General features: G+C 32.9%; 1 protein-coding gene across 3 annotated transcripts in view; it reads left to right on the top strand.

Annotated features, from left to right (window-relative positions):
• LOC115222448 (AP-1 complex subunit beta-1) overlaps window positions 1–17,169 on the top strand; it is a 71,134-nt gene extending 53,965 nt beyond the window's left edge. For 2 of the 3 annotated variants that reach the window (XM_029792639.2, XM_036511672.1), the window contains exons 21-23: window positions 94–248; window positions 8,912–8,950; window positions 16,190–17,169. In XM_029792639.2, coding sequence (XP_029648499.1) covers window positions 94–248; window positions 8,912–8,950; window positions 16,190–16,264 — 269 coding nt within the window. In that variant the 3' untranslated portion in view covers window positions 16,265–17,169. The remainder of the gene's footprint in view (window positions 1–93; window positions 249–8,911; window positions 8,951–16,189) is intronic. The other variant, XM_036511673.1, reaches the window with a different exon arrangement.
• Window positions 17,170–17,666: the final 497 nt, after the last annotated feature.

Here is a 17,666-nt window from a genome sequence, read left to right as displayed (position 1 = left end):
ATTATAATCTCACCCATAGATGTTGCGAGTTATTTTTTTCTGTATTAATTTATTATGCATTTTAACAATTTACAACTAATTGCTGTTTTGTAGATATGGTTTCCCAAAAACTTAGAAACAACAATATTTTCACTATTGCCAAGAGGAATGTCGAAGGACAAGATATGTTGTATCAATCACTCAAACTGACCAATGGCATCTGGGTATTGGCAGAGCTTAAAATACAGCCTGGAAATCCTAGTTTCACTGTGAGTAAATGCAAAAGTTATTGGTTATTACAATTACGCCTGGTTTTTCATTTTAACTTTGATGTTCTTTTTCTTTGCTTTCTGAACAAATACTTTAAAATTGTATGGTATGGTTTTTTTTTTCCTTCTCTCAAATTAATCTCAGCTAAAACTTAATTTTATCAATATCTATTTCTATATTGGTATTGCCAAACACTACTAGGTTATTCCTTACAATTTTAAATTAAAAAAAAGAAAACTATTTAAAAATGTTATCACTTTTCTGTTCATTTATAGCATGAGCACTAACTAATCTTTTTAACATTATTAAATATGCAAGTTAAATTCTAACTGGTCTTTCACTTAACTTTATTTTTCTCCTAATATTTAATTAACTTGAATATTTCCCTAATACTCTAATACTTCAGTTTTCATTTTTTTTTTGTTTTTGATAAAACTACAAATTTCTAAAACTGATGGTTTTCAAAATATATTTATTTGGCATCTATTTTCAGTTATTTCAAATTATTCAAAAGCTTTATGTTTTATAATGAATTCTTTTACTCCAAACCAGAAAAACCATTAAAATAATTAAAAAAAAAAAGCATAAAGCTATTTTAATCTTTTTCTAAGTAAACTTACAAATTTTGTTTCATTATCAAGGGGTAAATATTGCTCTAATACAGTGGTTTTCCTTCAGGGTGTCATGTTTCCCTAGGGAAACATGACAATAGTTAGAATTACTTTGGAGCTTTCTTTTATGGTGCAAAAAAAGTCACATATTTTAAGCATATGAAGATAAAAATCAATGATTTCAGAGAAACGAGGGAAACCACTGTGTTAAGAATGTCTGCCACACCAGTTTCTACTTATAGTTATTTGGTAACACTTTTTATAACTTGTTCTTTGTTGCATTTTATATTCATCTACTACTATGTTAATTTTGTTTAATAAATAGGCACAGGCATGACTGTGTGTTTCAGGTTTAGTCTTGCATCATGGGCAAATGTCTTCTACTATATTGCCAGGCTGATCATTGCCTTGTGAAGGAATTTAGTTGACAGAAATCATGTAGAAGCCCATTGAAAGAGTGAGCGAGCGAGTGAGTGAGTGAGTGAGCGACTGACTTAGCAGTTTGGCAAAAGAGACTGAGACAATGAGCATCAAACTTTGAGTAAAAACAAAAGTTAATACTGGGGTCAGTTTGTTCTACTAAAGCCCTACAAAGGCAGTACCCCTGCATTGCTGCAGTTCAATGACTGAATCAAGTAAAAGATGAAAGGAAAATGTAATCTGTGACAGAAAAGATGTATCTGTCCGTGATTTCTAATTTTGTGGCTATCATAAAGTTCATAGAATTATTTATTGTGTTGCACTTAAATTATAATAATATTGTTACTAAACTTTCTCTTGTTTGCTTGCTTTTATTACTCTGTTGTTCAAGAAATGTTTGCCTGTAAACCTGAAACATTTATTTCATGGAAAAATTAAAGTTCTTGCTTTCACTGAACAATTATAGCAATATATATATATATATATATATATATATATATATAGGAGTGGTTTGGTTGGTGTTGGGAGGGGCATCCAGCTATAAAAATCCTGCCAAAACAGACAGTGAAGCCTGGTGCAGACTTCAGGCTTGCCAGCCCCTATCAAACCATCCAGCCCATACCAAATGGAAAACGGATGTTTGATGATGATAGCCATGTATTCACCTTCAGCAAGACACCTGCTCCTGTCTCCCTTTGTCTTGGTTTCTTATCCCTCAACGCTATACCCTACTCTGATGAGGAGTCTTGTCTTGCAAGTACTTTGTGACATCAGCAGTACTGGTACCATGTAAAAAGCACCCAATACACTCTGTAAAGTGGTTGGTGTTAGGAAGGGCATCCAGCTGTAGAAATCAGGCCAAAACAGATGTGATATACCTGGCAGGGCCCTCTGGCTTACCTGTTCTTGTCAGCATAGAAAAGGGGATATTAAATGATTATGATTAAGGTAAATAAGAGCACAGATCTGAAGGATTGAATATTGGGATAAAGTTCTGTTAACTAAACTTGGGTAAAATAGTTTTGTAAAATAAAAAAAAAATTTTTTGAAATGAAAAAAATTAAATTAACTCAACTTGTATATCTAATGAAAGAAACTTTATCTTTACATCAAAGGCACTGTAAATCTTCATAGACCAAAAGTGCTTTCATTTTTAAATTAATATGGCTGAGTTTTTACATAGCTTAGTGGTTGTGGTGTTAGTCTTATGATCATAAACTTCTTGGTTCAATTCCTGGACTGGGCAATATGTTGTATCCTTTATGTAATAAATACTAAGTGCTCAATGCTCTAAAGTAGAGCTAAAATAGTGAAATACATAAAATACACAAGTATGTGTGCTTGTCAGCTAAAGAGTCAGTATTTTAAATCAAGACTTCAGTAGTCCTTTGAAAATACATTCTAGAATGTCACCCATAAGGGCTTCCTCGATAACCTGTTTTTTGTTATTGGCATCAGTGAAAATATAATTAAAATGCCAAGTAAGGAATTTTAACCATCCTCCTTTTCTTCCAGCTGGAGTACCATATGTCTCCCTTAGAGCAAGACACCGTTTCCTGTTCCCCTATCATACTTTAACCCCTTTGTACCATATTTCTATTGAAAGACACTGCTTTACATCAAATTAATTCTGAAAATAACGAAGAATTTATTAATCTTGTCATTAAGTTGTTGTCTGGAACATAAATTAACACTGAATTTTCATAGAAAGCTTAAACTGAGATCACTTTCAAGCATAGAGTTTCTGTTATAAAATCAAGGGCAGTCTCTGGCAGGTTGGTATCAAAACGGTTAGCGTTTCACCTGGCATAAGGCCATCTTTCTCAGTACTTCTCCCCCCTGTATCAGTTGAGGGTGTTACCTTGCAAGTTACTTGGCAACCACAGTATAATGCTGGTGCTATGTATGAAAAATCACCCTCCCCCCACACAGTGAACACTGTAAAGTGGTTGGCATTAGGAAGGGCATCCAGCTGTGAAAACCATGCCAAAACAGACTGGAGCATGGTGCAGTCCTCTAGCTCATCAACCCCTGTTGCTGAACTGTTTAAAACAAGTGAAGCGATGGTGGGGGGTGGGGGATTGTTGGAACAATCCAGAAAAATAAAATTTCTTCATAATCATCTTTCCCTGATTTAAGCATAAAACAAAGAATATAATTAATGGCAGAAAAGAAGTGTCGTCTAAAACTTTAACTGTACTCTATTTTGTTCTCCCTTCTTCCTTCCCTTTCCCTCCCCTTTCTTCCTCCCTCTTCTTTCTCCCCTTCCGTCTCCCTTTTCCAACCCCTTTCTTCTGCCCTCTCTTCCTCCCCTCTTCTTTCCCCCTTCCACCTCCCTTTTCCTACCCCTTTCTTCTGCCCTCTCTTCCTCCTCTCTTCTTCCCCCTCTTATTTTGTACTCCTCTTCCTACCCCTTTTTTGTTTTTTCTCATGTAAATCATGTTCATCAACAAATTAATAGCAAAGCATCTTGATCTGTTCTAGCATATATTGACTTCAAAGTCAATCAATATGCTTATGTTTTATGTTGAAAATTTAAATCAATGTTCTCGTTTTGTTATATTCTCACACAAGAGCATGTACTGCAATTTTTTTTTTTCCCAGTATTTGTTTTCAAAAATTTATTTTACATTTCCATTTCTAAGTATTTTCCTCTCTGAGAAAATAGAGACTGGTTGTGTGTGTGTGTATGTATATATATATATATATATATATATATATAAATTATTCTCTAAAAATGAGGATATGTCATGAATATTTAAAAATTCTTTTCTCTAGAATGCCAGTGATTTCTGCTAATAGTATTATGATTTTGGTGCTTTTGTCTTCATTTCTTCTTTCTTTTTAGTTTTTTCCCCCCAACAAATTGGGGGAAAATATCAGCTTAAAAAGCAATCAAATTATATTCATATATATTAGTGTTCAGTTATCAAAACGTGAAAAAAATTAAAAATTCCAAACTGAAATTAGTTTGACTTTAATTTTATTTATCTTTGTATAATCTTTTAAGTTTAATTTTGTGTAGATATATCATCTGTAGAGATACCATAGGCGTTTATACATGCTCAGATACATATCGTGTGTGAGTGTGTACATATATTTATATACACATACATATATATATATATACACTCAATAGTACCCAAATAAATATGTAATATGCATATATCATACAGATCTCACACAAAGACATGCAAAATTGGGTACACACGTCTTGATATACATGCATGCATGCACATGCAGTATTGCCCTAATGCACTGTAATTCAATGTGTGAAAGATGAGTGAAATAAAATATTTACATTGGAACCAAGTAAAACGATTGGTATCATAAAGAACACCCAGCCATAGAGACTTGTCTCAAGAAGTTTTATCAAACTCACAACCAGCATGAAAACAGATATAAAAGCAATGAAGATGATGATAATTTAAATGCATATGATATACTTGCTCTGCTATCATACTTTTATCCTTCTTTTTCCTCTACATATCCTAGCATAAAATGTTCTTCCTGAATTGTAGTCCTGCAAGCTGCATGATGGCCTCACTAAGCTTGTGGCACAAAAAAAGCACCCACTACATGCTGTAAAATGTGAAGTGGTTGGCACTAGGAAGCAGACAGTGGAGCACATTGCAGTCCTTGTGCCTATCAGATCCTGTTGAACTGTCCAAACCATTTCAACATCAAATGCATTAAAGGATATATATATATATATATATATATATATAATTATATATATATATAATATATATATATATATTATATATATGATTTTGATTTTGATTTTTCCAGTTTCAGCTAATGAGCTGTGGCCATGCTGGGGCACCGCCATATATATATATATATATAATATATATATATATATATATATATATATATATATATAATATATATATATGGAATGGCAGTTATTTGAAAACAAAATAATATATGGACTGACATCAAGCAAAAAAAAAAAATAAGTAAAATAAAAACATTCCCAGTAAAGTAAGACCTATTCAACTTGATGTATAAAAGAAATGAACCATTGAACAAAGCCACAATCAGCCCCTGTGTGGAGGCTAAAGCAACTTCATGCCAAGATCAGATGATCTCTGCCCATGCTGGCTGCCTCCTCCAGTAAATCCATCACATCATTAGTATATTAGCCAGTCTTCTTCCTCACTCAGTCAGGATGCAGACACTACAGACAGTCCAGCAGTTCAAATCAGGAGATCTTGGTAGTAACATAGTCATACTGTTCTTCTGAGCTTTGTTGGACATATGACCTTTCCTCATCATATAGGAATTGTACCACTTGACCTCATATGTTGCTCAGATGATAATGGACTGCTATCTTGAGCTGTACAGCAATGTGCCACATTGGTTGGCTTGACTTCTTGATAATAATCTGAAACTATTGGGAAAAATTGGTCCTCTTGAACACATCTGATGACAGAGAGTGTTTCTTCCTCCTGGTCATGAAAGATACATCTTTACCAGCAGCCTCCACCTTTTTCCTAACCCTAAGTGCAAAAACTTACAAAAGCACTGTGCCAGAGAAGACCGGTTCAAAAAAAAAAAAGAAAGACTGCTATTGGTGGTGGCACTGCTACTGTGTCCTAAAAAAGTTATTGAGTGATGTGACATGTCCATCTAATGCTGAGAACTAGATTAAATTTTTTTTTTGTATGGGGATGTGAAGGTGGTTATGGTAAAAACTTCTTGACAAAACACAAAATTATTTACATTATTGAAATTCATAAGTGTTGTGTGTATGTAAAACAGAGGACTGCCAAAGCTAGTAGGAAACTGAGTTTCTTTGTGCTGGTGAAATGCATCTCAATTATAGCTGCTTTTAGTAGTAGTTGTTGTTCAGTCATTGAGTAGACCATTGGTCAAAGTTTCTCCAGATGAGACCATTTAGTCTTGTTTTCAAGTACTATTGTGACTGCCCTTCTATTTTTTTTAGGACTGTAGGTGTAATTTGAAACAGATTTTTAGTTCTATTTCCAGTAGGTTGAGGAACAACAAATGTCACACTCTGACCAAGTCATCCTAGTCTGACCTAACCCTGGCTATGAGAATATTTCTATGTTGTCAGTCGATCTGCAAGAAATAGCAGCCAGATCTCTCTCAAAACTATAGCCTGCTGCCTTAGAAAAGGGCATGTAGATAATGTGGTTCTGGATGCACTGTGTGATGAAAAGATTGGATGGTCACTGCTGGGATACCTTTTTGATTGTAGATGTGCTTTCTGAGCAATTTAACATGCAAAAACAGATGAAGCAGTGTAACATATTCAAACAATCTTATTACAGTATGCTGTGATGAAATCACAGCATACTGTTTGACCCTCAGTAAGGCAGAGACATAACTGAAGCTACAGATCTGTTCAGCCAACTACCTGTGTACCATATGTTTGCTTGATCAATTCACTTCAGGCTACAAAACAACAGTAACCCCAAAGCTTCATCTTGTCCTTTTCTCAGCCTTAGACACTCTTAAGTGTATAAGAGATTTCTTTAATTGCTGCAAATATTAAATCTGAGTATAAGCTTATTAATTTGCTTCATTAGCTGCAATAAAATACACTGCTCATAAAAAAAAACAAAAAAAAACTAATTAGATAGGTGCAGATGTGCTGTTTGGTTGAGAAGCTTACTTCCCAACTATGGTTTCAGTCCCACTGTGTGGCACCTTAGACTGTTGTCTTGTACTGTAGCCCCCAGGCTGACCAAAGCCTTATGTGTAGATTTGGTCAACAGAAACTAAAGAGGCCTGTTATTCATTTCTTTTGAATACCAGTGATTTCTGCTAAAAGTTTTACGATTTTGGTGCTTTTATCTTCGTTTTTTTTTTAATGCGTTCATTCCCCACCAACAAATTGATAAAAAATATCAGCTTAAAAAGCAGTCAAATTGTATTCACATATATTGGTGTCCAGTTATCAAAACACGAGAAAAAAGTTTAAAAATTGCAAACTGAAATTAGGTTAATTTTTATTATATTTATTTATCTTTGTATAATCCTTTGTAAGTTAAGTTTAGTTTTGTGAAGATATATCATCTGTGTATCTATGTACATGTGCTTCTGTGTACCCTGTCTAGGTGTCATGTGATTGAAAGTGAGCATCACCATCATACTAGTGATGTTCATTTTCATTCTTCCATGAAAAACATGTTTAGCTATGGGGTTAGCTCGCTTGGAAACAGTTATTATTAGCTTGCTTGGAAACAGATGAGGTTTGGCAACAGAAATGGCATCTGGTCATAGAAAACCTGCTTAGATAAATTCCACCAGGCCCATTCATGGAAAAATGGACATTAAACAACAACAATGATGATGAGAGACATAACCTGTGCCACATAGAATATCTTACTATATATATATATATATATATATATATTTACACTTATGTATTGCTAGAAGTGTTGAGTATACTCAATTTCTGTTTAACATTTGGTCTTACTAGCAGTCAAAACTACATCTAAGTATATAGTCAGAGGAGTGACAGTAATTATTCTGAAATATTCTATAATGGAACTTTGGGCTGTGTAGACTGAAAAAGAAGTAGACAGAATTGCCATGTTTGATAAAATTAAAAAATAGTTTTTAAAATTTTTTTATAACTTTTAAAATCTGTCTGACAGCATGGCATAGAAAGATTAATTATAGGGATGTAAACTCTTGTTTTATCTTCTCATTAATGAAGATGGTGTGGAGTCGAGGAAAAAAAAATTTAGTCTTCCTTTTCGTCATTTTTGGTGGGCTGGCATTTGTTAAATTGCAAACTGCTGCTCTGTTTTATTCCGATTGTTACCTTTTTTATATATATAATTTTATCTATTGTTGCTCATTTAAGAAATTAACTGATGCTTGTGGTGGTGGTAGTGGTGATGGTGGTTATATATATATATATCTATTTTCATTGGATTTTTTTCTTTCTTTTTTGTTTGTTTGTAGTATTATCTGCAAACAGTCAATATAATAAAGTGTAATTAATTTATCTTTAAATGTACTTTCAAAGTTTTATCTTAATCATTTCATTACTATATTTTTGATAAAATACAGTAACTTTATCATAGTCAATTTTGAAAATAACAAGGAATTTTGTAAAATAAGTTTGTCATTATTAATCTGATGTTAAAAACTTAAATCAACATGAAATTTTGATGAAAAGTTTTAATTTAGATCACTTTTAAACAGGAAGTATGAATTGTAGAACCAGAGACTATTTCAGATGAGTTGCTATCAAAAAGATTAAACACTATAATTCATTATTTAATGAAAAAAAGAAAAGAAAAATTAAATATATTATTAAAATGCTGTTTAAGTTATCAAATGTCAACAGAGAGCATCAGCTTCCTTGGCGCTATTAAATATAACTTGTTTGTAAGAATAGCTGGAAACTGTTCTGCTGTGTCTTCTTGAAATGACACAGCCTGAATGACACAGTTACACCAAGGCTGACAACACACGATTCGTCTTGAGACAACTTTGTATACTTACCCAATGTTTCTATCCTCCTATCCATTTCTTACATTCTTTCCTTTCTCCTAATCTGACCAAATTCTTTCCCCCCTCGCCTGCTACTTTATTTACCTTTCTGTACTCTTCACAATTGTCATCGGCTTTCTTCTTGTCTTCAGACTACTTCTCCGCCAATACAAAATACATGTCAAGTGCAGGTAAGTTTTGTAGTCGAGATTATTGCATACTAGTAAATTGTTATATACTAGTCCTCAGTATTGGATGTTTGTTGTTATTTCATGTAATTTTTTTTCATTTGTTTTAATTTTTTTTTATTTCATTTCGTTTTTTTTTTTTTTTTTTTTTGCATTTCAAATGAGTTCAATGTGCACAATGAAGATGGAGAGAAAAAGTAACGGATGTGGGGAGGGGTCTGATTGCAAAGAAAGGTTGAAATTTCATTTTATTTATTGACTCATATGATGTCAAAAGTTTCTATAAACCTGGATTAGCCTCTACATAGTCATTAATTTTGCTAGAAATAACAAAAAAAAAAAAAGAAAACTCATATTTTTATGAAGAAACCTGTATGTGGTCAATAAATATGTTGTAAAAATGGTTTTGGGAGATTTCTTAAATATTTTCAGTTACACCTCCACCATCTCACTTAAACACTTTTTCCTGTTTCCCGAAATCACTTACAAAGATAAAGGTGTAAGCATTTAGTTTAAGTCTTTGCTAAAAAGAATTATAATTATTTTCTTTTAGACTCTTTAGTAGCCATTATTTAAACAACTCTGGTGCTAAAAACACTTTTTTAATGAGCTACAAAATCTAAATGTTTCAATTTGTTTAATGTATTCATTAATTAAAAGGATTTAATTAAAATTAGTCATTGCTTGAATGTTTGGAATATAATCTGACAAAAGATTCTGTCATAGAATGATAATGGAAAGAAGTAATTTCGATATATTTTAAAATGGACAAATTTTGTATGGCAGAATAAAGAGGTAATCTTAGATGGGTTAGTTTTAAATATTCCTTAATTAAAAGAGTTTAATATTCTTATGAATTTATATCCCACCCCCAAAATCTTTTCCCTTGCATATTGTATTACAATAGAATAAAATTTATCATGTTTACTCTCAATCGAAGTAAGGCCCTATAACCTCAAGATTATCCTAAATTTTTATTATGAAAGATCCACCAAACTTGCCCCTATGCCTCTCAAGGAAGCTGCTTCTCTGATGCTCCCCCCCACCTCATTATCATAGAGCAAAAGTATGCTTTCCTTTTAGATCTTATTAGAAGGATTGCTGTATCGTTTCAACATGATTTTAAGAGATTTATAACTAGAGCTTCTGGCAAAGTATCAAAATGTATACTCTCTCCTTCATATACTGGTCTGATAAATATTTGACTTCAGTATTCTGGTTGGAGCTGAATTCTAAAGTGAAACATCTCATGTAATCTTTGGCTGTGGAATTGGTAAGTGTAGAACTGAGTATGTAATGATTGGAAAGTTAAAGAAGGAATTCAGTATTATGTATAATTTCAGATACCAGTTACTGATATTAAACAAATCAGTTACTTTTGATATATAGATTACTGGATGTTTTCCAAATAAAATCAGTTAATAAATTCCATGGCAAATTTTTATAAAATAATTATCTGAAATATTGACTCATCATAACATAATTTTTTTGTTTATAAATTTCAATTAATTCTTATTTTATTACCATTTACATTTTCATAAAATTTCCCCTTTTTTTATGAAAAAAAAAATATATTGTTAGTTCATATTAATTGTGTACATCACATTTGAGGAAACAATTAATATTTTAAATATATATATTTTTAAAGTAAATTAATGAGTTACTAATACTTTTTGTTTTCTTTTAATAACCATTTCACTGCACATTCCACTCCAACATTCCGACTGATTCACACCTCAGAGCTTGCTCCCCAATCACTTAATCTAATTGCATGGACATCAATGTTGGCATGTCATTTTTACCTTTACTATTGCATGGATTAATTGTTTAATTAATATTTAGAAACATTAATTAACACTTGTGATGCTCTAAGCTTCAAACTATTGCACTTAGTTTTCAGATACTTGTAATATGATCACTGTAATTTTTACCGACTTTTAACCTCGTCTTTGGTAGAGTTGTTAAAGTATCAGATTGAGTTCCTCGTAATATATGTTCCAACTCCTGTACTCTGAGTTCAGTTCTTGCTGAGGTCAACTTTGCCTTTCATCATTCAGGATAGAGATTTAAGATACCAATCTAGTGTGGTAAATTGATAGAATTGTTAGAGTTGGATGAGATGTCTTGTAGTAACTGTTTTAGCTCTTGGCATTCTGTTTGCAACATCTATGATCACACTTTGGTGTCTAGCGCTGTATTAGCTTTACCTCTTCCTCAAACATCATCAGTGGCATGGAGAGAGGAATCTTTCTTGCACAGGCAACTGTTGGTCTTACATATACACAAAACAACCCTTACCCTGCTGTGTGCTTTGGAGAGAAAGCTTATCAGATGCAGAGGCCCATGGTCACTCATAACTGAAGGGAGCTCTATGACATTATTTTTAGAGAGGGAAGAAAAACAACAAATAACTAATTTAATGTTTACATCTACATTACATTTTGATCAAACTGATTGAAATGTAATGTTGATGATGTTAAATGTGTTGTTAAATGTGTCATCTCTAAACATAAATTTAGATGAATCTGAAAAATTATAATTATTTTTATAACAACTCATCTTAGACATATTTATCACAGTATTGATCAGACCATCAGATGCTGTTGTCACCACTGATCACATTGTACTTCAAATATCTCATGATTGTGCCATTATTTTGGCCAAAATCACTTAACTAAATTGTCTTCCCTTCATCATGGAGGCCTTCCAAGTGGCCTTTTCTGATCTCTTGGATGCTACTCGGAAACTGCCCAGGTCTACCTGTTGTCTGTGAGCCTTGCAACATGTCCAGCCCTGCAGAACTTGTTCTTGAATAATCTCATTTCGAATTTGGTCCCTTAGTGATATTCCGAGCATGGATCTTTCCAGGATCCTTTATATTATAGGCAATCAGTGTTCTATCCTCTTTGTCATAGCCCACTTCTCACTTGCATGTAAGTGCACAGGTAGGATGGTGCTGTCGATGAGTCTGACATTTATGATATTGTCAAGCTTTGTTCTGAGTACATCCTTAAAGTTGGAATCCTTCCACCCTGCCCTTATTCTCTCTTAGATTTCAGTATCCATATCTTGGTACATATTTACTCTGTGCTCCAAGTAGACGTACTACTTTACCTCCTCGGTTTCATCACAGCCTTGTGCTACTTCTTCCAATTGCATATATATATGTATGTATGTATATGTATTTTCATGCAATTTATTTTAAAACCTGCTAAGCTATGAGTGTCCAACTGTCAGCATAGTCTGCAGCTGGTCTGCGGTTTCAGAGATGAGTGCAATATCATCTGTGAATCGGAAGTTTGTTAGTTGCTTGACATTGATGTCCACACCACCTGTCCCTGATGACATTTTCTAGACATGTAGTAAAGAACTTTGGAGAGGTGGATATCTCCTTGCTTGACATCCTACTCAAAGGTGGGAATTAAGAAGACATATTTTGTAAAGTAATGTTTATACCCTCACACTTTTTATATTACTTACACTGATTTAAGAAAGTAAGTTGAAACATCTGCAAGATATAAATTAATGTTTCAAATTGCAGTTCCATTTTTATTCTCCAAGATTTTGTTAAATTAAAAATGTGCGTTAACAGTGTATGCTGTTTACCATATTTACTCAAGTTCAATGTGACCCTACTGTTAGTAACTAAAAATGGTTACTGATATATTTTATTATTGTATCTTTTTTTTTCTTTTTACATAGAAATACAAATGCTACACCCTACCCAATTTTGGCCCCAATGTTTTGTATCAAATTTCTCACATTATGCACAAATAAATATGGTATATAGTTTTAATATATGGTTATTAATGCCTCGGTATTTTCTTTTATATATTTCTGATTTTCTCTTATGACAATCATCTGTCTGTCTGTCTCTCTCTCTCTCTCTCTCTCTCTCTCTCTCTCTCTCTCTCTCTCTATATATATATATATATATATATATATATATATATATATATATATCAAACAGTTTGATTCAAATTCCTTTAGTACTTTAATTTCAAGTGTGATGCTAGTCTTCAGCCATTAGAATTAGATTAAGATAGGGGAAAGTCCTTGTTTATTGGTGGGCGTTGGCTTGCAATTGGTCAAGAAAGGTCATGCAGTATTGCAGTTTGATGTTGGTATTTCAGCAACCACAATTACTTGGAAAATACCATATGGTGGACAGGAAATTAGTTGTGCAGTTGGTGGTGGGGGAAAGAAAGTAGGAAGGAGCAGTAGATGTGCAAATATATACATATATATGTACATGTGTATGTGCCCATATGTGTGGCTGCATTCATGCAAGTATATGTGTGTGCATGGGTGAAGATAGGAGTTTGCACCTGAAATATAAACTCTCTGCATTGTTAGAAGCCTTCATTCATTGTTCTGCTTCTGTACTACAATGCTTCAAGCAAGCTGCAACACTCTAGTATTGTGTATTTGTTTCTTTTTGTATCTGATATTTGTTATGGATCTTCTATAAGAATGAAGCTGTATCCCTTAATTTGTCATTTCTATATACGAAGACCGAGAAAAAAAATCTTGCGAAAGTTAAGTTTTTTTGTTGAGATATTTCTTTAAATCACCTGAGAAGATACATCTACACCAATGGATACACCTAAACCAGATGATCAGTATCCTACCAGCAAGGGATCAATGCTAGGTGAATTGAAACAGTTGTAGTGATCAACAAAGATTCTCATATCTTCTCTCTTCTGTCTCTCTCTCTCTCTATTAATCATATACATACATACATACAGACATACATACATATATATATATATATATAGATTGAGATGAATTATAGCAGTCTTCTTTGCACATTCAGTATTTAGCAGATTTCAATGTTATAACAGTTGTAGTGATGAATATGACTAGAGCTGCAGTTTTAACACATTATCATACATATCTAATGACTTGTTTTGTTTGGCATTAATCAGTCTTGTTTAGTTCTCACAGAATATTAGTTGCATTGCTTTATCTTCATTTCAAATATAATTTCTAACAAACAAGATTTTTTTTTCTTTTTCAAAAGTAATTACACAAGCATAGCTGTCTGGTTAAAAAAAACGTTTGTTTTTGGGTTTAGTCCCACTTCATGGCACCATGGGCAAATGTCTTCTACTAATAGCTCTTTGTCAACCAAAGCTCAGTGACTGGATTAGGTTGATGGAAACTAAAAGAAGCCTGTTATGTGTGTCTGAGAGAATGAGTTTATTTTCTACTTCTTCACATACATTTACTTGCTGGTTGAAAGCAGTAGCTTCACTGATGGGGCTGTTGCTTGCAATTCACGGTATTGACCAGATTCAAGGCGGTGAGCTGGCAGAAATGTTAGCACGCCAGGTGAAATGCGTAGCCATATTTCGTCTGCCGTTACGTCCTGAGTTCAAATTCCGCCGAGGTCGACTTTGCCTTTCATCCTTTCGGGGTTGATAAATTAAGTACCAGTTACACACTGGGGTCGATATAATCAACTTAATCCGTTTGTCTGTCCTTGTTTGTCCTCTTTGTGTTTAGCCCCTTGTGGTAGTAAAGAAATAGGTATTGACCAGATTGTTGGATGTTATATGTTGCTGGTCACAATGAGTTTCTTTGCATTGTTGTAGCTTTCAAATGAAGCCACCTCACTGGTCAGGCAAGCAGACCAACATTTTCCCTCAAAAGAACAGCAGTCTGTCACTGAGTTACTCATTTACAACTGAGGAGTGGACTGGAATAACATGAAATGATGTTTTGCTCCTCAAGTGCACAATGCACAGCCAATTTGGGTATTGAAACCACACTCTCATGATTGTGAGTGGAACATCATGGCCACTAGGCCATGTGCCTGTGTGTTTGTGTGAATCTTGGTCAAAATTTCTAATCATGAGTTTTCAGCTGTCGGTCAAATGAACCTCCGTATTCATTGAATTAACTTGTAACTGATTATTATGCACACACACTCACACTCTCTCTCTCTTAATATAATTCTTGGGCAGAATATCAACATGACACTGAAATTCAGGTACAGCCCAACCAAGGAGCTTCTGCTACCCAATTTCATTCATATGATATGAGTTAATCTGACATTACACAAAATGGTAATTGCCCAGATGCCAATATTTCTGTGGTATAATAAGATACATACATAAGAAAACTCAAACACATTGTCCCCTTAACCATCTGGCTATCCTGCATACACATACACCTCTTTACATTTACCAATAGAATATCCTATCTCAGGTGAATAATTTTTGTAAAGCTTTTCTAAAGCAGCAACATTTTTTTCTATCATATAAAAAACGCTTGCAACAGTTTCAGAATTGAACACTTATTCTTTTGTCATGCATAGTTTTGCCACTTGACATTCTCATAGAATGCACTTTTAATTATTTCTATCCTTGGTTTCATCATTATTTACACAAACCTTTCCTTTATGAATCACAGCCTGATCTTAACTCTCAAATCTTTGAAAAAGCAATTTGAGTCATCTCAAATTGGATTTGTTATAATCTATGGCTACTGTATTGAGTGATATCCAATATTAGGTTTATTGAAAAAACAAGAAAAAAAAAAAAATTATTAGCTGTCAGATTTTGCAATTTGTAATGTGCGCACGCACATGCACACACACACACACACCCTCTCTGGAGTCCTTAGATTACTTTTCAAAGCTTTGTATGTTAAGGCTTAAAAGTTGCCTTATTTTTTACTTATTGCTTAATAGAAACTTTACGTCAATTTTCCTGGAGCGGTTATCAATCATTAATTTGTAATTATGCCAGTTTTTATTTTATTTTTTTATTTCTTAAATCTTAGAAAGCAAGTTTAAAGCCATGCCTCAAATATTTTTAGCGCTCCAGTCGAAATACTCTTTTAATTTCTCTCGGTTGATTTGTTATCTGCTTCTGGATTGTCTATAGAATATGTTGAATATATTGCCTGCGTATATGTGATGGTAGTGCTTTTGTTTAAATTGAATGTTTATTTACTTTATAACTCTATCTTTATGGTGTTATTTGATGTTACACAGCATACATATCCCCCACCTCTCTCTCTGCATATTTTCACTCATACATATTCTCTTTCACTGATACTATTTTGCTTTCTCTCACACAATATGCATACACACACTCTCTGTCTGTCTCTGATATTCTTTCAAACTCATTCACATACAGGCAGTAACAAAAAAAAAAATAAATAAAATAAATTCTCTTCATACTGTGAAAAATTTGTTTCAATGTCATCAAATGTTAATGTTGCTTGTTTCAGCTGTCTCTGAAAGCACGTGCGATGGAGGTTTACCAAGGAATGCAACTTGCATATGAAACTATTTTGCACAATTGAAAGTTCTTGTGAAATATTCCAAAAGACATGTTCTTCAAGTGATAAAAAAAAAAAAAAATGTTCAAGTGAAAAAAAAAGATGTTCTTCAAAGTGAAACAAGGGAAAAAGAAAAATGTAGTTTTTAAACGGGAAAACAAAATAAAATCTTTTGTATAACCACTTTTAATAGTAAATAGACCGTGGTGATATATGATATCATTGAATAGTTACAAACGAGTGATATTTCTTTCTTCTCCTACTCCCTATGAAATGGTGATGATAAAAGAAATTTTAATTTTGAAATATACCTTAGGAACGGGTTAATGTTAAAACTGATTTTAAAATTTTATTAATTTTTTTATTCATCTTTCCTGATTTTAAATTTATATTTCACCACATTTTAATTTAAAATAGAAATTATATTTGGACTGATTTGTCTTAAGTCTCCCGAAACTTCTACATGTTCACTACATGATATTAGGGTTAAGTCATCGAGGATCCCTTCCTGCTCTCATAATATTATCCAATATTTAATGCAGAATATCAAATTGTCAGTGATTTTAAAATTAAAATGAAAAAAAAAAAAAAGTTAAGCCTATCAGTCAAAAGAATATCTGTTATTAAATCTGTGTGTGTTGTCAAGTTTTAAGGACTTTTTATAGTAGACACCTTTTAACTAAAATTTAATTTAATAGATTTAACTGATAACACATTTAATTTGTGGCAATCTGTGCTCTATTAGTAAACATACAAAAGAAAAGTGAATCATATTATTGTTCCATTTAGTTTAAAACCTCAAACAAATTAGTTTTTGTTTTTTATGGAAATGAAGTTGGAAAATTTCCATCTATGCCACCCTAATCTTCTTCTTCCTGTACTTTCCAATACATGTTTTATTATTATTATGAATGATGCATATTGTTGAATAAAGAGAAAAATCTGTATTAAATATATTGATGTAAAAGTTTTCTTTTGTTCTGAGTTTTCATTACCCTGCACACGTAAGCAAAAGCAGGGTATTGTAATTACCCATCTTTATTTGTTTGCAAAATTACTGGAAAACAGCCAAACAGATTTTCACCACATTTGGTAGAAATATTCATTGGGCGAGTGGCTCAAAATGATGAACATTTGGTTTGATTATCTTCAGAAGAAAAAAAAAAAAGAGGAAAATTTTAAAATTGAACTTACAAATTTCCCGATAAACAAGTGGTCATATTATTTTGCTTACTTTTTTTGCATATGAACTGACCTGCATCTGCATGTTTATAGATCATGGTGTATCTATGCTCATAGACACATGGGTATATACATACATAGATATGCAACTCTGTGTGTGTATGTACAGTGATGGATTCAAAGGTTTCATGTATTTACAACTTGATTTCCTAAGTTCATCAGAGTATAAATACCTATTATAGTG

Source organism: Octopus sinensis, linkage group LG20, assembly GCF_006345805.1.
Source record: "Octopus sinensis linkage group LG20, ASM634580v1, whole genome shotgun sequence".
NCBI classification, from domain to species: Eukaryota; Metazoa; Mollusca; class Cephalopoda; order Octopoda; family Octopodidae; genus Octopus; species Octopus sinensis.
This window is presented reverse-complemented; position numbering and strand designations above follow the sequence as displayed.